Source organism: Piliocolobus tephrosceles, chromosome 15, assembly GCF_002776525.5.
Source record: "Piliocolobus tephrosceles isolate RC106 chromosome 15, ASM277652v3, whole genome shotgun sequence".
Lineage (NCBI taxonomy): Eukaryota > Metazoa > Chordata > Mammalia > Primates > Cercopithecidae > Piliocolobus > Piliocolobus tephrosceles.
The window spans coordinates 69,947,363-69,972,631 of record NC_045448.1 but is presented as its reverse complement, the minus strand read 5'-3'; the positions used below and the strand labels follow the sequence as shown (position 1 = coordinate 69,972,631).

Sequence of the window (25,269 nt, the reverse complement as noted above, 5' to 3'; positions counted from 1 at the left end):
AAAAAAAAAAAAAAAAAAAAAAAAAAAAAAAAAGTTTTTTCTTACTAGACATTCGGTAATGTCCCTACGGCAACAGTGAAATAAAGGTGTGGTAATTACCATGAATTTGAAATGGATTCAATATACAGAATCTTGTGACTTTCTCCAGTATTGCTTGCCAGCATGTGCAGGGGGATACTGCTTTAATTATAGTTAGCTTTAAAAAGTAGTCAAACAGGCCTGGTGCAGTGGCTCACACCTGTAATCCCAGCACTTTGGGAGGCCGAGGTGGACGGATCACCTGAGGTCAGGAGTTCAAGACCAGCCTGGCCAACATGGTGAAACCCTGTCTGTACTAAAAATAAGAAAAATTAGCCAGGCGTGGTGGTGCGCGCCTGTAATCCCAGCTACTCAGGAGACTGAGGCAGGAGAATTGCTTAAACCCGGGAGGCAGAGGTTGCAGTGAGCCAAGATTGCACCATTGCACTCACTCCAGCTTGGGCAACAAGAGCGAAACTCTGTTGCAAAAAAAAAAAAAAAAAAAAAAATATATATATATATATATTATATGTATATATATATATATATATATAAAGTAGTCAAAGAAATGTTTTCATTTCTTGCATTAGCCTGTTGAATAATGGTAAGTAGTAATCCTGTACTTTTCTTGAGGTCATTTATCAGGTTGCCTTAATTATTCAGAGCACAGTTAAGCCAGGAAAGAATAGATGCGTGATTTTATTCTTTGATTGATTGAGCCATCCAACAAAAGTGTATCTGCCATGTATACCTTTTAGTGCTTAGGATTCAAAAATAATAAGGTAGGCTGTTTTTGTAGAACTCAAATTCTAGTGGAAACTAGGTTGACAACATATCATAAATGTAATAGTACAACAGAATATACCATTGTGGTTTTATTTATTTATTATTTATTTATTTATTTTTGAGACAGAGTCTTGCTCTTTCGCCCAAGCTGGAGGGCAGTGGCACAATCTTGGCTCACTGCAAATTACCCTTCCTGGGTTCAGTTGATTATCCTGCCTCTTGAGTAGTTGGGATTACAGGCGTGCGCTACCACGCCCAGCTAATTTTTTTAGTAGAGACAGGGTTTCACCATGTTGGCCAGGCTGGTCTTGAACTCCTGACTTCAGGTGATCCACCTGCCTCGGCCTCTCAAAGTGCTGGGATTACAGGCGTGAGCCATGGTGCCCAGCCAGTTTGCTCTTAATTTAGACCTAATTCTGATAAACTTTGTTATCTGGGTTCTTAGCCAAATGAATTTTATATTTAGGAAATTAAGAGCATTACTAGTTAATAACTGGAGCTGTCCATTTTTTTTTTTTTTTTTTTTTTGAGACGGAGTCTCGCTCTGTCACCCAGGCTGGAGTGCAGTGGCCGGATCTCAGCTCACTGCAAGCTCCGCCTCCCGGGTTCACGCCATTCTCCTGCCTCAGCCTCCCGAGTAGCTGGGACTACAGGCGCCTGCCATCTCGCCCGGCTAGTTTTTTGTGTTTTTAGTAGAGACGGGGTTTCACCGTGTTAGCCAGGATGGTCTCGATCTCCTGACCTCATGATCCGCCCGTCTCGGCCTCCCAAAGTGCTGGGATTACAGGCTTGAGCCACCGCGCCCGGCCCATTTTTTTTTTTTAAGAAGCCCCAAGAAAAGATAGCTGATATGAAAAATAAATTAAGAACCAGCTACTTTTTTTGTTTGTTTGTTTTTTGAGAGGGAGTCTCGCTCTGTCACCCAGGCTGGAGTGCAGTGGTGTGATCTCAGCTCACTGCAACCTCCGCCTCCTGGGTTCAAGTGGTTATCCTGCCTCTGCCTCCGGAGTAGCCAGGACTACAGGCGCGTGCCACCATGCCTGGCCAATTTTTGTACTTTTAGTAGAGACGGGGTTTTCCCATGTTGGTCAGGCTAGTCTTGAACTCCTGACCTTAGGTGATCCGCCTGCCTTGGTCTCCCACAGTGCTGGGATTACAGGTGTGAGCCACTGCACTCGGCCTCCTAAGTCTTTTAATCACTATTTTGAATATGCCTGATCTTTAGTTTCAGTGATTGTATATTCCAAGAGAGCAGCATTGTAATAATTATATTTAAATATAGCTTATAGCATTATTTCTGCAGCATGATTTAATACTGAAATTTTTCTTTTCATATTCTTCAGAGCAACAAGATATGGATTTGGATATAGAATTTGATGTACACCTTGGAATAGCTCATACCCGTTGGGCAACACATGGAGAACCCAATCCTGTCAATAGCCACCCCCAGCGCTCTGATAAAAATAATGGTATGGAAAGATTTTTCGTGCTTTGGAATGATTGTGGAAGCCTAATAATGGGGGCAGAAAGAAGGCTCTTGGATTTTCATTATTTTAATTATTTTTCATTTGGAAAATTTCAAACATTCAGAAGTCGTAGCGAGTATACAGAGCTGAGAGTACTGGCTCATGCCTATAATCCCAGCACTTTGGGAGCCTGAGTTGGGAGGATTGCTTGAGTCCAGGAGTTCACAATCAGCCCTCGCAACATAGTGAGATACCGTCTCTACAAAAAATAAAAAAATAAGTTAGGCATGGTGGTGCATGCCTATAGTCCCAGCTACTTGAGAGACTGAGGTAGGAGGATTGTTTAAGCCCAGGAGGTAGAGGCTGCAGTGAGCCGTGGTTGTACATCACACCATTGCCCTCCAACCTGGACCACAGAATGAGACCCTTTCTGTCCACAATGCCTGGCTAATTTTTGTATATTTAGTAGAGACGGAGTTTCACTGTGTTGGCCAGGCTGGTCTTGAGCTCTGATCTCAAGTGATCCTCCTGTCTTGGCCTCCCAAAGTGCTGGGATTACAGGCGTGAGCCGCTGCTCCTGGCTGAGAACTTTTGTTACCGGTTTTGTCCTTAGGGCATATCTCTCTAGAAATGTATAACCAAATTACTGTGTTTTAGAGTTACTTGGAATAGTCTTTCTCCATGCAGTTGTGCTACTGGCTGGATACATGTTACTTTAATATGTTTTTAAAAAACTTTTTTTTGAATTATTATTATTTTTTGAGACTGAGTCTTGCTCTGTCGCCCAGGCTGGAGCGCAGTAGTGTGATATTGGCTCACTGCAACCTCCACCTCCCGAGCTCAAGCAATTCTCCTGACTCAGCCTCCCAAGTAGCTGGGACTACAGGCGTGTGCCACCACGCCAGGGTAATTTTTTATATTTTTAGTAGAGACGGGGTTTCACTGTGTTAGCCAGGATGGTCTTGATCTCCTGACCTTATGATCTGCCCACCTCAGCCTCCTAAAGTGCTGGGATTACAGGCATGTGTCACCACACCCGGGTAATTTTTTGTATTTTTAGTAGAGATGGGGTTTCATTGTGTTAGCCAGGATGGTCTCAATCTTCTGACCTTGTGAACAGCCCACCTCAGTCTCCTAAAGTGCTAGGATTACAGGCATGAGCCACTGCACCCGGCCTGTTTTTTATTTTTAAGGATTGGTATTATTTAAAAATAGATGTTATTTATGATTATTTAAAATATTTACATAATTCTGAAGTCACATCTTTAAAACAAGACATATTAAAAGAAGTCTACCCAGCACTTTGAGAGGCTGAAATGGAGGGATTGCTTGAGCCTGGGAGTTTGAGACCAGCATGAGCGACATAGTGAAACCCCGTGCCTACAGAAAATACAAAAATTAGCTTGATGGTGGCATGCACCTGTAGTCCAAGCTACTCGGGAGACTGAGGCAGGAGGATCACCTGAACCTGGGGGTTGAGGCTACAGTGAGCCATGATTGCGCCATTGCCGCCATTGCACTTCAGCCTGGGCAACAGGGTGAGACTGTCTCAACAAAACAAGTCTAGACTCTTCTGTTTCCTCTTATTCTCTGTGTAGATAACATTCACCAATTATTGAGTCTGTTCTTTCATTTAAAAATAAGGAAATACATACAGAATACATACAAAAGTATATATGCGTGTATTTATCCCTCCCCATTTTTTTCCTTTTATTTTAGAGACAGGGTCTCACTCTTCCACCCAGGCTGGGTACAGTGGTGGGATCATAGTTCACTGTAACCTCAAATTCTTGGGCACAAGTGATCTTCCTGCCTCAGCCTCCTGAGTAGCTAGGATCACTGGCTTGCACCACCACACCCAGTTAATTTATTTTATTTTTGTAGAGATAGGGGTCTTGCTTTGTTGCCCAGGCTGGTTACAAATTCCTTGACTCAAGTAATCTTCCCACCTCAGCCTCCCAAAGTGCTGAGATTACAGGCATGAGACACTGCACCTAGCGCTTTCTGATATTAAATTTAATTCAGAAGCTGCCTATTTAGGCTTCTTGTGCTTCAATAATTACTATTGAATATGATCATTTTGGTAGCAATAATTTAGACTTTTGACACTGACAGGGCCTGAAAGATTCCCAAAAACTTACATCTAGATTATGTTTTGAGAATTTGGCTTTAAGTTAAAGCCTTGAAATTAGCTATGAATCTCTGTTCTAGAATTAAGTTGTTTTTTTTTTTTTTTGAAACGGAGTCTTGCTCTGTTGCCCAGGCTAGAGTGCAATGGCGTGCTTTCCGCTCACTGCAACCTCTGCCTTCCGGTTTCAAGCAATTCTTCTGCCTCAAGCCTCCTAAGTAGCTAGGTACAGGTGCCTGACACTACATCTGACAATTTTTTGTATTTTTAGTAGAGGCAAGATTTCACCACATTGGCTAGGCTGGTCTCGAACTCCTGAGCTCAGGTGATCCGTCTATCTCAGCCCCCCAGAATGTTGGGATTACAGGCGTGAGCCACCACACCCAGCAAGTTTTTTTATAAATTTATTTTAGTACTTGCTGTCATCTTCTCTCAAAAATCTAGTGAAAATGTTTATTATTTGGTTTCTAATTACTGTCAGCCAAAATGTCAGATCTTTACATATATTAAGAACATTGTGAGGGGCCGGGTGTGGTGACTCATGCCTGTAATCCTAGCACTTTAGGAGGCCAAAGCAGGTGGATCACGTGAAGTTAGGAGTTCGAGACCAGCCTGGCCAACATGGCAAAACCCCGTCTCTATTAAAAATACGAAAATTAGCTAGGCATGGTGGCATGCACTGGTAATCCCAGCTACTTGAGAGGCTGAGCCAGGAGAATTGTTTGAACCCGAGAGGTAGAGGTTACAGTGAGTCGAGATCTTGCCACTTCACTCCAGTCTGGGCGACAGAGCAAGACTTTGTCTCAAAAAAGAAAAAAGAACATTTTGGCCTGGCATAGTGGCTCATGCGTATATTCTCAAGACACTGGAAGGATGAAGTGAGAGGGTTGCTTCAGCTCAGGAGACCAGCCTGGGCACTGTAGTGAGACTCTACAGAAAAATAAAACAATTAGTTGAGTGTGGTATAAGCAGCTGTAATCCCAGCTGCTTGGAAGGCTGATGTGGAAGAATCACCTGAGCCCAGGATCCTGGTCAAGGCTGCAGTGAGTCTTGATTGAGCCACTGCACTCCAGCTTGGTGACAGAGCAACGTCGTGTCTCCAAAAAAAAAAAGAATATTTTGATAATTTAATATAAAATTTAATTTAGCAGTAATTTTTCTCCTAACTGAAATGAACTCTGAATAATAAATCCAGGATTGGCAGGATTTTTTTTGGTTCTCTGTTGCCCAGGCTGGAGTGCAGCGGTGCGATCTCGGCTCACTGCAACCTCTGCCTGCCAGATTCAAGCGATTCTCCTGCCTCAGCCTCCCAAGTTGCTGGGTTTACAGGCACATGCCACCACGCCTGGCTAAGTTTTTGTATTTTTAGTAGAGACAGGGTTTTACCATGTTGAACAGGATGGTCTCAAACTCCTGACCTCAGGTGATCTGCCCACTTCGGCCTCTGAAAGTGCTGGATTACAGGCGTGAGGCACCGCGCTCAGCCAGATTGGTAGTTTTTATGTACCATCAGTGGCTACAAATAGTGATATTGTCAACTCTTGATTATCTGTTCTTACAGTTTTCAAAGTTAGTTTAAAAAGAAGAAAATTATCCCAATATCATATCTATCTTCTCTTGGAATGATATGTTAGCATTTATTTCTCTGACATTCTATGACTTACCTGGATCTCAAACAAGTTAACTATAGAACTGATTGGTTTTTCTTAGCAAATTCCTTAGCTCTAGTTCTTAAACTTATTTAGTGTAAATCAGATTATTGTTTTAGTTTGAAAGGCCTTCTCTTTAAACTTATACTCAAGAATGAATGAACAGAGAAATAAGAATAGTATTTAGTTCAGCTCTCTCATTTTGGAAATGAGGCAACAGACCCAATAAACTTGCTCCTTTCATGGTAACATTTTGTTACTAGCTTAGCCACAACTGCAATTGTTATCTCTAGACTTCCTGTTTATTTTCCCACTGTACCCACCTCCCTTGCACTGTGTACTTTGGCTATGCCACATAAACAATGCTGCTGATCTATGTGATGATAATCTGATAATGAGAAGTAGATGTAATTATGTTATAAATAACAAATAGTATATCATGTTACAAATTTTTGACTTGAAAAAAATCCAGTTACAGTAATAGATATTTTAGATTTCTCAGACTTCTAACTTTTCTGTCATCAACACTTGCTCTTTTAGAATTTATTGTTATTCACAATGGAATCATCACCAACTACAAAGACTTGAAAAAGTTTTTGGTAAGTAAGGTGACCTCAAAAGACACCAGTCTTTGAGAATACTTCTAACGAGAGCAGTGGGGTTGGTTGTTGGGATGTGCAACACCATGTAGGTGTCATCAAGTAATTCCTTGGACAATTCCAAGGGCATGGTGGTTTATTGAACTTTTCTTTGCTAAGAGTGGAACAATTCTGTTTTTTGATATGAAAAGGAAATGATTAGTATTTGACTGTAATATACATGACAAAAGGCTCAAATAAGATTGGAATTTTGTGGAGACATTTTTTACGTTATGAGAGATTCTGTCATGTTTTAAAATTCCTAGGACATATTAATACAAGAAGAATCAATACAAATTAAATGAAAGTTCTGTGTCCTAAATAGCTATATACTGTATTGTTGGGGTCATAATGTTGACCTGCATGAGCGCTTTCTTAGGGCTGTTCAATTGAACTTTCTCCAGTGATGGAAGACGTAGTGTATCTGGGCTATTTAGTATGGTAACCACTGTCCATATGTGGTTGTTCAGCTAGTATGACTGAGGAACTGAATTTTAAATTTTATTTAATTTTTTTTTTTTTTTTGAGACAGAGTCTCGCTCTGTCGCCCGGGCTGGAGTGCAGTGGCCCGATCTCAGCTCACTACAAGCTCCGCCTCCCGGGTTTACGCCATTCTCCTGCCTCAGCCTCCCGAGTAGCTGGGACTACAGGCGCCTGCCACCTCGCCCGGCTAGTTTTTTGTATTTTTTAGTAGAGACGGGGTTTCACCATGTTAGCCAGGATGGTCTCGATCTCCTGACCTCGTGATCCGCCCGTCTCGGCCTCCCAAAGTGCTGGGATTACAGGCTTGAGCCACCGCGCCCGGCTATTTAATTTTAATTAAATTGAAATAGCCACATACAGCTAATGGCTATTTATTGGACAGTAAGTTAAGTGTATGTTCAGTTACACAGAGTACAACACTGTTTTGAAGTCACTCTAATCAGATGGTGACTTTAATTTTGTATAATGGGATATGGTGTTCAAAGAATATTAGAAATTAGTGAAATATTTGAGGGGACAATTCTGTAGAAAAGGTTTTTATGTCATGAATATTTCTTTAATTGTATCTTTTTTTCTTTCTACTTACAGGAAAGCAAAGGCTATGACTTCGAATCTGAAACAGATACAGAGACAATTGCCAAGCTCGTTAAGTATATGTATGACAATCAGGAAAGTCAAGATACCAGCTTTACTACTTTGGTGGAGAGAGTTATCCAACAATTGGTATTAAGCCACACTTTAAAAGATAATTATGCCAACATTAATCATGAGAAACTTTCTGGAAATTAAGTTTGTTAAGCAGGAGCTGTGCTATTTTTTTTTTTTTTGTCTTTTATTTCTCATATAACTATTCAGGTTAAATAATTTTGAGAGTGATTGATTTATTGATTCCCCCCTACCCTCCACTTGAAATTCTACTTACTTCATTCTGGTTTAATGTCATGAGAATGAAAAATAATCCCAAATCAAAGTGTGTCTAACAATTATGCATATATATACACATCCATACACACCACACGTGGACATGTACACCGTACACACAATGGAGGATTAGTTATTCCCTTGCTTCTTGCTCATCGAATGTTCTTCTCAACCAATAACTTAGCACAGTGGTAGCTTCACAGCTGCCACAGTTTATATTCTGGGAAAATGCCTGCTTGTCTCTGAGCCAACAAAGTCAACTACTTATTTTTCCTTCTGGGGACTTTTCCTTGGCCCTGAAGGAAGGCTTTTCTATAGATACAAAAGCATTTTCAAGCCCACGAGAAAAGCAGTCTTCTTTTTGATTATATCCAACATTCTTAATTAAAGATTAAAGACATCAAAGATCTACAAATGTCCAAATCCATAGAGATACCTACATCTCCCTTCCTCACTCATAACTCTAGCTTTCCCACTTAAAAGTCCTTAACTCCCCAACTAAGGTCCAACCCTCACTTCCCTCCCACCTACACCCAAATCTTATATCTGTAGCAAAAAGAGGAAGCAGGAAAATGGAGAACGTAGAGGCCTATTCCTTCTCTTTACCCAAGGCAGAGTAGAGTAATGTGCCTTCCCAGCCTTTTCTTGTTTCTAATAGGCTTTGCCTTTTATTCATCGTATAATCCAGTTTGTGTTCCAGGGTGGTTCTTCCCTCTCCTACTTCATGTTCCTCTTTTATCTGTTCTTGATTCCTGTAAGCCCTGTCCCTGAGGATTCAGGTTGATGGAGTTGTGTGGTGTGCATGTTAATAATTGTATATATTTATATCTCTAATATCAAGGTCAGAAAGAGTGGAAGTTAACAGTGGTGTACAATTACTAGGGCAGAGAATACGTTTTGGATTTTGATCTTGGGATCTTTTCTAATTCTGTCTTTCCTCTGATAATCCATAGTATTATGACGACATAGATAGATAAATGATGGAGATAGGATATATCGGTTGAGAAGGTTCATAACCTGTACAAAATACTACTTTTTAAATGATCTATTTTTGGAGTTGTTATCAATTGAGCATATTTTGAGTGTAGGCTTGGTTAAAAAAGTGAATCTTGGTGTGGTGGCTCATGCTTGTAATCCCAGCACTTTGGGAGGCTGAGGCGGGTGGATGATGAGGTCAGGAGATTGAGATCATCCTGGCCCAACATGGTGAAACCCTGTCTCTACTAAAAATACAAAAATTAGCTGGTTGTGGTGGCGCGTGCCTGTAATCCCAGCTACTCGGGAGACTGAGGCAGGAGAATCACTTGAACCAGGGAGTCGGGGATTGCAGTGAGCCAAAATCGTGCCACTGCACTCCAGCCTGGTGACAGAGTGAGACTCCATCTCAAAAAAAAAAAAAAAAAAAAAAAAACGTGGGTCTTGGATACACCGAAGCTTAGGAGTGTTTAAACTTTAGACTTATTTATAAACTGATATAAAAGAGCATTTGTGTGAACAAAAAATTTCTGTGCTAAAGCCAGTATGTTCTAGGCATTTCTGACTTGATAATTGATTATAGTAAATATTGCTAATGCATTTTTTTCCCTCCATAGGAAGGTGCTTTTGCACTCGTATTTAAAAGTGTTCATTTTCCTGGGCAAGCAGTTGGCACAAGGTACATACACCTCTAACAATGACTAATGTATTTCAACGTATTTGAGTTACATGTTTATTCTTCGTAGACTATACATGACCCTTTATTATAAAGGCTCTGCCCTTTATTAGATATGTTCATGTGAGCATATTTTCACGTGCTCCTTCTTGTCTGTTGTTTTACCACTCTTCCATTTAACAGAATCCCTTAACAGGCCGGGCGCTGTGGCTCAGACATGTAATCCTAGCATTATGGGAGGTCGAGGCAGGTGGATCATCTGAGGTCAGGAGTTTGAGACCAGCCAGGCCAACATGGCAAAACTCTGTCTTTACTAAGAGTACAAAAATTAGCTGGGTGTGGTAGCACATGCCTGTAATCCCAGCTACTTGGGAGGCTGAGGCAGGAGAATCACTTGAACCCAGGAGGCAAGAGGTTTCAGTGAGCCAACATCATGCCATTGCACTCCAGTGTGGCCTACAGAGCGAGACTGTCTGAAAAAAGAAAAGAAAAAAGAAAAAATACATTTTGGCATTTAATTGGCCTTTTGTCTTTGTTGGGCGCACCAAGGTTACTTTGTGAATTTGGATATTGAATATTATCTAATAAAGTTAAAATATTAGCTTTCTCTGTATTTTTTGAAACATGTATTCTAGACAGATTCCTAGATAATTGTACCATCATTACTTCTTAATAGGATATTTAGGCCTGATCCTGAAGTCCTAAGTGAGGTGCCCTAAGATATGGTAAGAGAGAGATATTTTTAATCTGAAAACAGGGTGACTAAGGAGAAGGTGCTACATGTTCATATATTGGCATTCTGTGCACAATTGAAAGGAATGTTCCATTTAACATTACAAAGGAAAAAAATTAAAATACCTTGTTACAGAACAGGTGTTGGCAAACTCTTTTGGAGTAGACCAGATAGTAACTATTTTAGGCTTTCTGGACCATGTAGCCTCTGTAGCAACTACTCAACTTTGCAGTTGTAGTGTGAAAGCAGCTACAGAAAATAAGTAAAAGAATGGGCATGGTTATGTTCCAAAATAACTGTATTTAGTACAATTTTTATTTGTCAATTAAAAAAAGAAATAATTTAAAAAATTAAAAGAAAAAAAAAACACCTGTATTAGGCTGGGCATGGTGACTCATGCCTGTAATTCCAGCACTTTGGGAGGCTGAGGTGGGTGGATTGCTTGACCCCAGGAGTTCCAGACCAGCCTGGGCAACATGACAAAACCCCGTCTCTACAAAAAATAAAAAATTTAGCTGGGTGTGGTGGTGCATGTCTATAGTCCCAGCTACTCCAGAGGCTGAGGCAAGGGAATCACTTGAGGCCAGGAGGTCAAGGCTGCAGTGAGCTGTGGTTGTGCCGTTGCACTCTAGCCTGGGAGACAGAGCAAGGCCGTTCTCAACAAACAAACAAACAAAACACGCTTTATTTATAAAAATAAATAACCCTGCGACTGCAGGTCAGTTTGCTGACCCCTGATGCAGATTTTTTTTTTTTTTTTTTTCTTGGATATAGGATCTTGTTCTGTCACCCAGGCTGGAGTGCAGTGGTGTGATCTTGGCTCACTGCAGTCTCCACCTCCCGGGCTCAAGCAGTCCTCCTTACTCAGCCTCCCGAGTAGCTGAGACTATAGGCATGTGCCATCACACTTGGCTAATTTGGAGATGGGGTTTTACCATGTTTCCCAGAGTGGTCTTGAACTCTTGGGACTCAAGTGATCTGCCTGCCTAGGCCTCCTGAAATGCTGGGATTACAGGTGTGAGCCATTGCACCTGGCCCAATACAGAATTTTTTTTAAAAATTATTTTTATCTGGTTCTTTCTTATATCTGAAGTTGAGCTTTGGGGGAGAATTTAAACATTTGAAGAGTATTGGCCATTAAATTTTATATCATTAGTCCATTATTTATAAAAATGATTTAATTCTGACTGTTCTTGCAATTTACAGGCGAGGTAGCCCTCTGTTGATTGGTGTACGGAGTGAACATAAACTTTCTACTGATCACATTCCTATACTCTACAGAACAGGTAAAATTACCTCTACAAATGGAGTGCAGTAGATATGAAGAATTATTTTCCTTAAGTTGGAATAAATGCCCCTTTGGTCAGATGCTATGTATATATAGTTCTGTCTAGACATGAAAAAGATTTGGTTTCGTGAGTTCTCTGATGATTAGAATTTTTTTTCTGTTGTGTATCCTTAGCTAGGACTCAGATTGGATCAAAATTCACACGGTGGGGATCACAGGGAGAAAGAGGTGGGAAATGCATTCTGCATGGATGGGGAGGATCTTATCCTCTTTTGTTTATTCTTTACTAATTCTTTTGTTCTTCGAGTGAATGAATGTGCTGGGCCTCTAAAAATGTGCTTATTTTATGGGGAAGCATATTTTGACATTTTTCTAATTTGCAGAGTATATTTTGCGTGTCTGCTTTTGGCATTTAGAAAGTGCTTTTAATAATTTCATTAAAATTTCTGAAATTTGAGAAAATAGTTGAAATTGTAAATTATTTTTTCCTTTGTTTTAAAATCATGTGGGATATATGCTTAGATTAGGAAAAGAGCATTGTGTGCTAGGTTATTATAGATTAACTAAGTGGTAGTTATTTGAATCATTTAGCCTAACTTTTAACTGAAATATGTTTAAATCGTCTTTATTTTATGCATGACGTATTACTGTTGGATTTACATTTGCTATCTTGATTGGCTTTATTTGAATTTGTAGTGATTGTTCTTTTATTGTTTATGTATAAAGTGTATTTTTTGTTTTTCTTATTTATTTACTTTGATGTAACTTTCCATATTACTTTTTAAATAGTGTGGCGGGAGGAGACAGGGTCTTGTTCTGTTGCCCAGACTGGAGTGCAGTGCAGTGGTGTGGTCATACCTCACTGCAATTTCAAACTCTTGGGCTCAGGCGATCCTCCTGCCTCTCAAATAGCTAGGACTACAAGTGTGTGCCATCACGCCTAGCTAATTCTTTTTTTTTTTTTTTTTGAAATGGAGTCTCGCTCTGTCGCCCAGGCTGGAGTGCAGTGGCATGATCTCGGCTCACTGCAAGCTCTGCCTCCTGGGTTCACCATTCTCCTGCCTCAGCCTCCTGAGTAGCTGGGAGTACAGGTGCCCACCACCACGCCTGGCTACTTTTTTTTTGTATTTTTAGTAGAGACAGGGTTTCACCATATTAGCCAGGATGATCTCAATCTCCTGACCTCGTGATCCGCCCACCTTAGCCTCCCAAAGTGCTGGGATTGCAAGCGTGAGTCACCGCGTCCTGCTAACACCCAGCTAATTCTAATTTTTAGACAGGGTTTTGCTCTCTCAGCTAGGCTGGAGTGCAATGGCTTAGTCATGGCTCACTGCAGCCTTGGCTGCCTGGACTCAAGTAATTCTTCCCCCTCAGCCTCTTAAGTAGGTGAGACCACAGGCATGTGCCACCACCCCCAGCCAATTTTTTTATTTGTAAAGAGGAAGTCTCGCTCTGTTGGCCAGGCTGGTCTCAAACTCCTGGGCTCAAGGGGTCCTCCCACCTCAACCTCCCAAATTACAGAGATTACAGAAATGAGCCATTGTGCCTGGCTCCCAGCTAACTATAAATTTTTTGTACAATTGGAGTCTTGCTATATTGCCCAGGCTGGTTTTGAACTCCTGGAGTCAAGTGATCCACCCGCCTCAGCTTCCCAAAGTGCTGAGATCACAGGTGCCTAGAGAGCCTGTGCTGAGAGCCACTGTGCCCAGCCCAGAGGTGTTCTTTTCATTTAAACAGACATTGGTATCTCAAATTTTTGACCTTATTTATTTAGTTTTTGAAACAGTCTTGCTCTGTTGCCCCGGCTGGAGTGCAGTGGCGTGATCTTGGCTCACTGCAACCTCTGCCTCCCGGGTGCACGTGATTCTTATGCCTCAGCCTGCAGAGTAGCTGGGACTACCGGTGCACACCACCATGCTCAGCTACCTTTTGTATTTTTAGTAGAGACAGGTTTCGTCATTTTTGTCAGGCTGGTCTCGAACTCCTGACCTCAGGTGATCCGCCCACCTTGGCCTCTCAAAGTGTTGGAATTACAGGCTTGAGCCGCTGCGCCCAGCCTCAAATTTTTAAACATATTTTAATTAAATATACTTTGTTATTTGAAGAATAAAATTATCAGTATTTGGAGAAAAAACAGTGAAACTCAAGCCTCTTAGGACATTTTATAAGCAAAGGTAGTTTTTTTTTTTTTTTTTTTTTTTTTGAGACAGGGTCTCGCTCTGTCACCCAGGCTGGAGTGCAGTGGTGTGATCTCGGCTCACTGCAACCTGGGCCTCCCGGGTTTGAGCGATTTTCCTGCCTCAGCCTCCTGAGTAGCTGGGATTACAGGCATGTGCCACCACACCCGGCACATTTTTCTATTCTTAGTAGAGACGGGGTTTCACCATATTGGTTAGGCTGGTCTTGAACTCCTGACCTCATGATCCTCCCGCCTCGGCCTCCCAAAGTGCTGGGATTACAGGCGTGAGCCACCACACCTGGCCACATTTATTTTTTTAAAATGCTGAACTCTCCTTTTATGTGTTTTTAAATTCACTTTTTTGTTTTTGTTTTTGAGACGAAGTCTTGCTCTGTCACCCAGGCTGGAATACAATGGCACGATCTCACCTCACTGCAACCTCTACCTCCTAGGTTCAAGCAATTCTCCCACCTCAGACTCTGGAATAGCTGGGACTACAGGCACGCTCCACCACTCTCGGCTCATTTTTTGTGTTTTTAGTGGAGACGAGGTTTCACTATGTTGGGCCGGCTGATCTTGAACTCCTGACCCCAAATGATCTGCCCGCCTCGGCCTCTATTTTTTAACATACAGTAATATTTACTCTTTTTCATGTAGTTTCACGAGTTTTGTGAGATGTGAAGTTGCATAACTACCAACACAATCAAGATACAGAACAATATCATCACTCAATAAGTTCCCTCAACTTTCCCTCTGTCATCAACCCTTGTCTCATTCCCAGCCCCCGGCAAACACTAATATGTTGTTTTTCTATAATGTTACTTTTTCTTGGATGTCATCTTATACTTATTTTTCAAAGTTTGGCATCTTTGCTGTTAAATATGAATGGGAAAAGTTAGTTTGTTTTCATCACTAAAACATAAAGCAATCACAGATGGTGGAAAACTTTGAATGTGCTTTTTTTGACTTTTATTATTTTTAATAGATATATAATTATATATTTGGTGTATATTTCAGTACATGTGTACAATGTATAATGATCAACTCAGGATAATTAGCACATTTGAATGTACATTTCTAGTAATTATCATCAAGTCTGTCTTTATATGTGCATTTTAAGAGGATAGGTAAAATAGCAGTTTTTATAAGTATGCTTATAATATTCTCTGGCTATTGTGTCCATAGTTCTGTTATGTCCTGGCCTTAGAGAAAGGTGCATTTTTGTCTCTAGGACGTTTATGTAGTCTTCAACTAATAGATTTTTTTCCTATATTAGGCCAGTTTATAAAACTTTAGTATTCCAGTCTTGATGAAAAAAATTAATGTCTTGACAAATTAAGTAGAGATGTCATAAATCTGAAATACAAGAATTAAAAGGATATTAGCTTTGCAAAAAGACCTTACTTTATCCTGACTTAAAGGAAGTATAAGAAAACCCAAGTTAAAGAAAGGAGAGTTTCTTGGTTTATAAATTTTGTCCCTAACAGTGGGTGCCACATATGATATACCATGATTAGAGAGTGATACGCATCTGTTTTGTTTTAAAATCAGAGTTAGTGTAGACTGCAACTTGATTTGTTATGCTGACTTGCTGCTAAAATCTAGTGAGGTTTTGTTAGGACGTAATAAAATTAATTTGCCACTAGCCTTCATTTTCCTTTTCTTTCTTTCTTTTTTTTTTTTTTGAGAGAGTTTTTACTCTCTAGCTCAGGCTAGAATGCAATGGTGTGTGATCTTGGCTCACTGCAGCCTCCGATTCCTGGGTTCAAGTGATTCTCCTGCCTCAGCCTCCCAAGTACCTGGGATTATAGGTGCCTGCCACCACGTCTGGCTAATTTTTGTATTTTTAGTAGAGACGGAGTTTCACTATGTTGGCCAGGCTGGTCTTGAACTCCTGACCTCAAGTGATCCTCCTGCCTCGGCCTTCCAAAGTGCTAGGATTACAGGCATGAGCCACTGTGTTCATTTTATTTTTCATTGCACAATTTTGATATTTTAAATGTAATTTTGTGATAATTATAGGTACACAAACTTAGGTGTTAAGATCATCAGGTTTTGTATAAAGTTAAAATTAATTTATACACACTTTTGATTAAAAAAAGCCAGTTAATATTAAGGAATTACTTGCCTTTTACCTGGAAAAGAAATATTATATGAAAAAAACATATAATGTAGCACTTTTACCTGCCACGCACTCTTTGATAGTTGCTACTTCACTGTACACTTTTTGTCTGTTCTTACTGGCTTATTGCATGGAAATGAGATGATCTACTTGGCTTTTTAAATTTGCTGAAATTGTTTTGTGTTGCTATGATTTTTTTCTTGATTTTGTAGAAAATTATGCATATTTCTACATTGTACGTGATTTTCTACATGTTTGCAAATTCATGTTAACTATATGCTTTAGGCAAAGACAAGAAAGGAAGCTGCAATCTCTCTCGTGTGGACAGCACAACCTGCCTTTTCCCAGTGGAAGAAAAAGCAGTGGAGTATTACTTTGCTTCTGATGCAAGGTGAGCTTAGTTGATTCAAAGACATTTTTAGTAAAACTTCTCATTCTACAGAAAACCAAGAAGTTATTGTGTATCAGTCTAATTGTGCTCTATGAGAGAACTTTTTTAATTAAAGAAATATGGGTGACCATTTTGGAGACGGGGCTATAAGGACACTTTTTCTGTCATTTCAAAGAGTGTAGGTCAGTTTACCAAGAACACATATATTCCTTGAGACTTTTTCCAGTGTATTTATTTTAGAACTCTTACATTTTTTTCCTTCTTATTTCAGGAGCCTTATCTAGGTTTTGAAGGGAGGAGATTCTAGATTGAAGAGTAAAATGACTTAGTTAGTATCCCAATTGTTATAGCATAGTTGCTAAACTATTGTAGTTTTAGTGTAATGTAGATACTTATATTTTACATTTGGAATTAATTTGCAGCATAATCACTTTTATAAAGGGATAGTAGTAGACTAAGACATTCTGAGAGAAAATGCGGGGGGATGTTTAAATGCATTTATAAATGAAATAGTAATGAAGATAAAATAAAATCACCCAAATTGCAAACAAGTCATTCACTATACCTGAAAATAACAGAATATAATAAAAATGAGAAAATAATGCCATTTAGGACATCAGGGAATGTATTATCTCAGTGGGAAAACAAGCTTTACTCTTTAATATTTTTACAGATGTGTAAGGTGTGTAGTCAGGGCTAAGATGTGTAAGATTACACAGTTGACAGTTATGGCTTAAATACACTGGAATTACAGAAACATATCAGCCTTTTCTCATTCATATGTACATTCATATTGAACACTCTGAGTGAAGCCATATGCTAGCCTCAGGAGATAATGGTGAGCAAAAATAAAAATATTACTTGTCCTTAGGAGCTCTTCCTTAGTGAGGAGGCAAATTTTAAACAATGATCACACAAGTGTAGAATTCCACCTGTGACAAGAGCTGCAGAATGCTAGTAACAGGGTGATTTATCCTTGGTGGGTAAATTTCTTTAAGGAAATGACGTTTGAACCGAGAGTTAAGGAGAGATTAGGAGTTAATTAGGTTAAGAGGTAGAAGGAGGAACATTCATTTTTTGCAAATGGCTCAGCCTGTGAGAGTTTAGGATGGCTATGAGTGTGGCTGGAAATAGAGAGAGTGAGAGGAAGCTTGGTGGAAGATGAAGCTGGAGAAGGAGGTATAGGGGTTACGGTAAGGCACTTTGTTGTCTTTTATTTTTTTTTGAGACAGAGTCTCGCTCTGTCGCCCAGGCTGGAGTGCAGTGGCCAGATCTCAGCTCACTGCAAGCTCCGCCTCCCGGATTTACGCCATTCTCCTGCCTCAGCCTTCCGAGTAGCTGGGACTACAGGCACCTGCCACCTCGCCCGGCTAGTTTTTTGTATTTTTTAGTAGAGGCGGGGTTTCACCGTGTTAGCCAGGATGGTCTCGATCTCCTGACCTCATGATCCGCCTGTCTTGGCCACTTTGTTGTCTTTCTAAGAGCCAAAGGGAAGCTGTCAGATGGTTTGTTGAGTGAAGGAGAAATCTTCATTAGAGTTGTTGCCTTTGATATCAGTTTTGGCAGAAATGGAGAATGGATGGAGAGAGATCAGAGACAAAGTGGGTGGACTAATTGGGAGATTGCTGCAGTAGTCCAGCCAAGGAACTGATGGGAGCTTGAATTTGTCTGGTGGTGGATATAGAAGCTTTGAGAGTATTTGGAAGTTAAAATTTCAGGACTTGGTAATGGATAGAATGAGGAGGAAACAACCATGATTTCTGATCTAATCTATTTGGTTTAGGTTGCTATGCAGAGATCCTTTTATTTTTTGTCCACAATGACCACCTTCCCCATACTTTCCTGTAGGGGATGGCATTAGTAACCAGAAAATTCTCCGAGATACTGCAGAGTGATAGAGTTTATATTGAAATTTGGTTCTTGTATCCAAATGATAGTTTCATTTATAGTAATGATCCTTAGTTATTGATTGTAATATTTCCTTGAAAATGTTATAGTGCTGTCATAGAACACACCAATCGCGTCATCTTTCTAGAAGATGATGATGTTGCAGCAGTAGTGGATGGACGTCTTTCTATCCATCGAATTAAACGAACTGCAGGAGATCACCCCGGACGAGCTGTGCAAACACTCCAGATGGAACTCCAGCAGATCATGAAGGGTAAAAGTTTTTGTCATGTTATAGCTTGCTGTCATTAATGGAAAGAATATATTCTACTACTTTTCCTAGCATATTGATTCTAATAATGAATGGCGAGTGGAATCTTCCACATGATTAGTCAAAGGACAACCCTAGGAAAAGGGATGATTCTTTAGAGAAATTATCTGCTGTTTTTACAGTCATCTTCAAACTAATTAATGATTTGTTTCTAACATATGAAAAAGAGATTAACAACACTTGATAAAGATACTTTATAAACATAAATATAGTTCATGTTATGTTCCTTTTTATTCTCTTTGTGCTTTAGTTTTCTTATCTATAACATGAGGATAGTAGAGCCTACCTCATTAAGGTTGTTTTGAGGATTAAGAAGCTACTATATGGCTGGATGCAGTGGCTAACACCTATAATCTTAGCACTTTGGGAGGCCGAGGCGGGCGGATCACCTGAGATGGGGAGTTCGAGACCAGTCTGGCCTTGCCAACGTGGAGAAACCCCAACTCTACTAAAAAATACGAAATTAGCCGGGTGTGGTGGCGCATGCCTGTAATCCCAGCTACTCGGGAGGCTGAGGCAGGAGAATGGCTGAAACCCCAGAGGTGGAGGTTTCGGTGAGCCGAGATTGCGCTATTGTGCTCCAACCTGGGCAACAAGGGTGAAACTCTGTCTCAAAAAAAAAGCTACTATATATAAAGTCCTTAAAATAGTGTCTGACACACTTAGTTGTATGTAATATTTGCTTCTGTTAAGTATTATAATTATTATGATTTGGATTATTTTACTGATGGGATTATGGTAGGAATAGAAACTAACATTGGCCAGGCACACTGGCTCATGCCTGTAATCTCAACTCTTAGGGAGGCCAAGGTAGGAGATCACTTGAGCTCAGGAGTTTAAGACCAGCCTGGGCAACATAGTGAGACCCTGTCTCTACTAAACATTAAAAAAAAAAAAAGGTCGGGTGCAGTGGCTGATACCTGTAATCCTAGTACTTTGGGAGGCCGAAGCAGGCAGATTGCCTGAGCTCAGGATTTCAAGACTAGCCTCGGCAACATAGCAAAACCCTGTTTCAACTAAAAATACAAAAAAGTTATGGTCGTGGTGACACGTACCTGTAGTCCCAGCAACTAGGGAGTCTGAGGTGGGAGAATCGCTTGAACCTGAGAGGCAGAGGTTGCAGTTAGGTGAGATTGCGCCTCTGCATTCCAGCCTGGGCGACAGAGCGAGACTCTGTCTCAAACAAAACAAAACAAAACCATGAGCTGGGCATGGTAATGTGTGCCTTTAGTCCCAGCTACTAAGGTGGCTAAGGTGTGAGGATTACTTGAGCCTGGGAGATTGAGGCTACAGTGAGTGGTGATCTTGCCACTTCACTTCAGTCTGGGTGACAGAGTGAGACCCTGTCTCAAAAAAAAAGTAAAAATAAGAAATAACATTTATTGCATGACTCTACATATATGTCACATTTCTTGCTTTATTAATCCATACTGCAATCCATACTGTGAAGTAACTGGTCTCTTATTTTATGGATTAATAATTTCCCCAGCTTAGATAGTAAAGGATAGAACCGCAGTTTGAATGTAGGTCACACTCCAAAACTTAAAACTTGTCTCATTTGACCTGATGCGGTGGCTCACGCCTGTAATCGCAGCACTTTGGGAGGCCGAGGTGGGCAGATCATGAGGTCAGGAGTTCAAGACCAGCCTGGTCAGTATGGTGAAACCCTGTCTCTACTAAAAATACAAAAAATCAGCCTGGCGTTAATGGCGTGTGCCTGTAGTCCCAGTTACTCAGGAGGCTGAGGCAGAGGAATCGCTTGAATCCAGGAAGCAGAGATTGCAGTGAGCCTAGATTGTGCCATTCCACTTCAGCCTGGGCGACAGAGCGAGACTTCATCTCAAAAAAAAAGGCTCGTCTCTTTCACTTGTTTTGTTTTAACTGCACATTTCAAGTATGAAGTTAATTAAAAGTGACTTGTACTCTTATTTTTTTCCACATAGAGTAAAATATATTCACCCAATCTTTTAGGCAGTCATGTATAAATAACTTTCTCTATTGCATGACCTTTTGTTATATTTTATTTACCAAGATTTTATTAAAGGTGGGGGACTTTTAGTTGTTTACAAATTCTTTTCTTATTCTTTGATTTGTTTTTGTTCTAATTATGTGGTTTCTCTTACTGTAGGCAACTTCAGTTCATTTATGCAGAAGGAAATATTTGAGCAGCCAGAGTCTGTTGTGAACACAATGAGAGGAAGAGTCAACTTTGATGACTATACTGGTAGTTACATATGAATTATTTTATTATTTCAGTGTCTCTTGTAGGAGGTGCCATTAACAACCTGAAAGTTCATTGCCGTTAATAGCCTTGTAGAACAGCTACAGCTGTCAGCCGTCAGTGGAGCCCAGCCATCTTGGAAAAAGTTCTTTAGTGTATTATTCTACCTATATGAGATATCTAGAATAGTCAGATTCACAGAAACAGAAAGTAGATTAATGGTTACCAGGGGCTGTGGGAGGGGAAATGGGGAGTTATTATTTAAAGGGTACAGAGTTTCAGTTGTGGGATGATGAAATTACAGAGATGGATTTTAGTGATGGTTGCACAATAATGTGAATGTGCTTAATGCCACTGAATTGTACATTTAAAAATAGTTAAAATGGTAAATTTTATGTATAGATCACCCATTGTGTATCAGGGACTGTCCTAGGTACTGTGAATTCTAAGAAGAATGAGATCTGGTCCCGTTGCTGGGCAGCTTACGTGTATCTGCCTAGCCTAGGTTTCCTTTCTGAGTGTACAAGTAAGTAAAAGTGTGAACTTCCCCAGAGGTCTTTCAGGTATTTGCCTGATGCCTTTGGATATCCTGTACCCTCCTGCATTTTTAAGGTAAAAGTGAGAGTACAACACTTTTTTTTTTTTAAGGATGGAGTTTCGCTATTGTTGCCCAGGCTGGAGTGCAGTGGTGCCATCTCGGCTCACCACAGTTGTCGCCTCCCGGGTTCAAGCGATTCTTCTGCCCTAGCTTCCCGAGTAGCAGGGATTACAGACATCTACCACCAGAGGAATTGTATCTGCCTCTGTAGACAGAGAGGATTGTTGAAGATGGTTGAGCTGGAGGAACTGGGAGAACAGCAGTAAATTCTTTTATGGTGCTTATGGAAATGAGGCCAGGGAAAAGATTTATAAGGGAAGAAAATGAGAAAATGAGACAAACTTTGGGAAGTTCACAGTTTTAAAAAGTACTTTTGGCTGGGTGCAGTGGCTCATACCTGTATTCCCAGCACTTTGGGCACCCAAAGTGGGAGGATTGCTTGAGCTCAGGAGTTCTAGACCAGCCTGACCTCGTTTTTAGTAAAAAAAATTTTTTTAAATTAGATGGGTGTGGTGGTGGGTTCCTGTAGCCCTGGCTACTGAAGAGCCTGAGGTGGGAGGATTGCTTGAGCCCTGTAGATTGAGGCTGCAGTGAGCTCTGACTCCAGCACTGCACTGCAGCCTGGTTGAAAGACCTGTCTCAAAAATAAATAAATAAATAAATAAAGAGTACTTATATCTGTATTATGTACATAAAAGTTCTGTAATAAAACAGGATAGCTGTCATCTTTTTTGTTGTTAGGATGAGGAGATTGAGGCTTCCAGTTTGCCAAAGGTCACGTTGTTAGTCATTTATTGAACCAAACTAGTTCCCATGTATATATTGTTCTAAGTGCTCTCCATCCCCTCCCCTGTCCATCAGACATTCTTTTTTTGCATGTAGTGATGGCCTACCTCATCTCAACAGGGATCAGGCTTTTCTCAAAAGCATCAAATTTAGAGCTTTGGGCAGCTCCTTTCAGAACTATCCCAACTCTCCTTAGCCACCAGAAATTTCTAGGACTAATATTAAGGAAACACTATGGCCAGCTAACCTCACTGGCTTACATCCATGTCATTCTTTGACATCATCTGCAGTACGGGTCTTTCTGGTAGTTGGTCTGCCTTTTTTTTTTTTTTTCTTTGCTTTTATGTTGAGTCTTTGCCTTTGCATGACCCTGATCGAGCTCTTTACTGTTGTTTCCTTTCTTCCCAGACATTTGTAATTAATGCCAAGGTCTGTGGAAAACACTGTAGGCAGAGGTACGCAAACAGGCTTGGTCTAGTGCAGGAACAGCAAGAAAAGGCCAGTCTGGCTGGTGTGGCCTGAGTGAGAGGGGATGTGCTAGGATATTAGGTCAGAGTAAGCAGGAGACAGGTCATATGGGACCTGAAGGCCAAAGTAAGTAGTTCGGATTTGATTATAAATTATTTGGGAAGCTAGTGACACTTTTTATTTTGTTTGGTTTTGTTTCCTACTTGCTAATTTTTTAAAATAGAGAAACATACCTTCTTTCATTATTGAAATTCAAAAAGGAGAACATATAATTATTCAAAAGATAAAAAGTAAAACACGTACCTTGGTTTTATAGTATAACTAACTAAGATAAAAAAGAAGATGGGCTGGCTGGGCGCGGTGGCTGACACCTGTAATCCCAGCGCTTTGGGAGGCCAAGGTGGGTGGATCACGAGGTCAGGAGTCCGAGACCAGCCTACCCAACACGGTGAAACCCTCTCTACTAAAAATAGAAAAAAATTAGCTGGGCGTGGTGGCTCGGGTCTGTAATCCCAGCTACTAAGGAGGCTGAGGCTGGAGAATCGCTGGAACTTGGGAGGCGGAGGTTGCAGTGAGCGGATATTGCACCACTGCACTCCAGCCTGGGCTACAGAGCAAGACTCTGTCTCAAAAAAAAAAAAAAAAGAAGGTGGGGAGTTGAAGAGAGCAGGGGCAGAGTAGACAGACTGAAAATGTTTCAGAGAGAGCAGCAGGATGAGGCCCACAAGGAGGTACCTGTCATTCTCCTCAGCCAGATTTGGAACTATTTGAGTCCAGAAGCTCTCAGTGCCTTGACCACTATATTTACTTGGTGGGTGCTTAGGGAATTTTAGTTGAGCAGTTGAATGAATGTTGAGTGGAAATTTGTCACAGGTAGAAAACTAGCCTGTGTGGAAGGATTTCTGGACAAGATACATGGAGAACAACATACAAATAGCTATAGAAACCGAAAACGAAAAAGAGGACAGACTTCATTGGAGGGTCTTTATGTTTTTAAAGGATCACTGTAAAAGATCCTTCTGGTAGCATATGGAGAGCAGACTCTAGGAGGTGGAAAACAGAAGAGAGAACTGGAGAATATTGCTGTTGTCCAAGGAGAGATGTTAGGTTTGAAGATAAATGTGGAGGGGATTGGAACAATCAAGCATTTTGACTGAAGCATTAGGGGAATGGGGATGGCAAAGACTGAGAGAGAGTGGGTTTATGTTACTCTACAGAGCATCTTTCTGCGCACCAGAGGGGAAATAAACGTAACTGAGATAATGTTTTTCCCAGACAGGTTTATTGAGACATAATTAGATATAATAAAATTCACCATTCCTAGTGTATAACTCTAAGTTTGACAAACCTCTGCGACATAGTCATAATCATAACCTCTACAAAGTCAAGAAGTAGAACAGTTCTGTCACTCCGAAAATTTCCTTGCACCCTATTGTTGTCAACCCCTCCTCCAGCTCCAGCCCTCAGCATCTAATGTTCTGTTTTCTGTGTCCCTCTACTTTTACCTTTAAGATAACTTTCAAAGAGAAGAATGTAAAAATGACTGACTAAGGTAGAATGTAATAAATACTGTAATTGTGTGGGGATGTAGAGAGGTGAGTAAGATCAGTTACAAGTTTGGGGGGGCCAGTTAAGTTGTGACTTTTTTAATTTACTTTTCAAAATTACAGAGAACTATGCTTTCCAAGAGGCATATTAATTCTTTAAAACAGCCGTATTCTTTATCATATTGGCAGTGGATACTCATAAAATGCGATTGCCTAGTTCACATGGTTCTTTGCCAAATAATTATATACACAAACTTTTATTTCAGTGAATTTGGGTGGTTTGAAGGATCACATAAAGGAGATCCAGAGATGCCGGCGTTTGATTCTTATTGCTTGTGGCACAAGTTACCATGCTGGTGTAGCAGTAAGTGCTTTTTAAAATTTTAATTATGTTGAATATTAGAGAATATCTATAGACCAAGTAATAGCTCTAATAACGTACTATGTAAAACTATCTTTCGTTAATGTGTTATCTTTTCACTTTTGTGATAAAAACAGAAAGTAAGGGGAGAAATTTACCAGCTGCTTGGAATTATTTATCAATGGAAGATCTGTAGAAAAGGTCCCTAGATATACAGATAGACCTTCTGCAACAGACTTCATGAAACGCCAAGACGGGAAAAGTTTTCTGTGCTGTCCTAGACTTGTAGCCTAGGGAGCTTGCCTACATGTATAAGAGCAGTCATTGGGTTTTGCTTAGCGTTATTCACTTGCCCTAGACAGATGGCCTGTATCATGTGTGAACCTCAATGCAGTTTTGTTTTTTTTTTCATTAGTGGTTTTATTTTTTTTATTTTTATTTTATTATTATTATTATTATTATACTTTAAGTTCTAGGGTACATGTGCATAACGTGCAGATTTGTTACATATGTATACTTGTGCCATGTTGGTGTGCTGCACCCATCAACTCGTCAGCACCCATCAACTCGTCATTTACATCAGGTATAACTCCCAATGCAATCCCTCCCCCCTCCCC

General features: G+C 40.4%; 1 protein-coding gene across 2 annotated transcripts in view; it reads left to right on the top strand.

Annotated features, from left to right (window-relative positions):
- GFPT1 (glutamine--fructose-6-phosphate transaminase 1) overlaps positions 1-25,269 on the top strand; it is a 63,160-nt gene that overhangs the window by 20,967 nt on the left and 16,924 nt on the right. For both annotated transcript variants that reach the window (XM_023224003.3, XM_023224004.2), the window contains 9 exons: positions 2,148-2,273; positions 6,588-6,646; positions 7,757-7,891; positions 9,682-9,743; positions 11,680-11,759; positions 16,348-16,453; positions 18,451-18,614; positions 20,800-20,895; positions 24,558-24,655. In XM_023224003.3, coding sequence (XP_023079771.1) covers positions 2,148-2,273; positions 6,588-6,646; positions 7,757-7,891; positions 9,682-9,743; positions 11,680-11,759; positions 16,348-16,453; positions 18,451-18,614; positions 20,800-20,895; positions 24,558-24,655 — 926 coding nt within the window. The remainder of the gene's footprint in view (positions 1-2,147; positions 2,274-6,587; positions 6,647-7,756; positions 7,892-9,681; positions 9,744-11,679; positions 11,760-16,347; positions 16,454-18,450; positions 18,615-20,799; positions 20,896-24,557; positions 24,656-25,269) is intronic.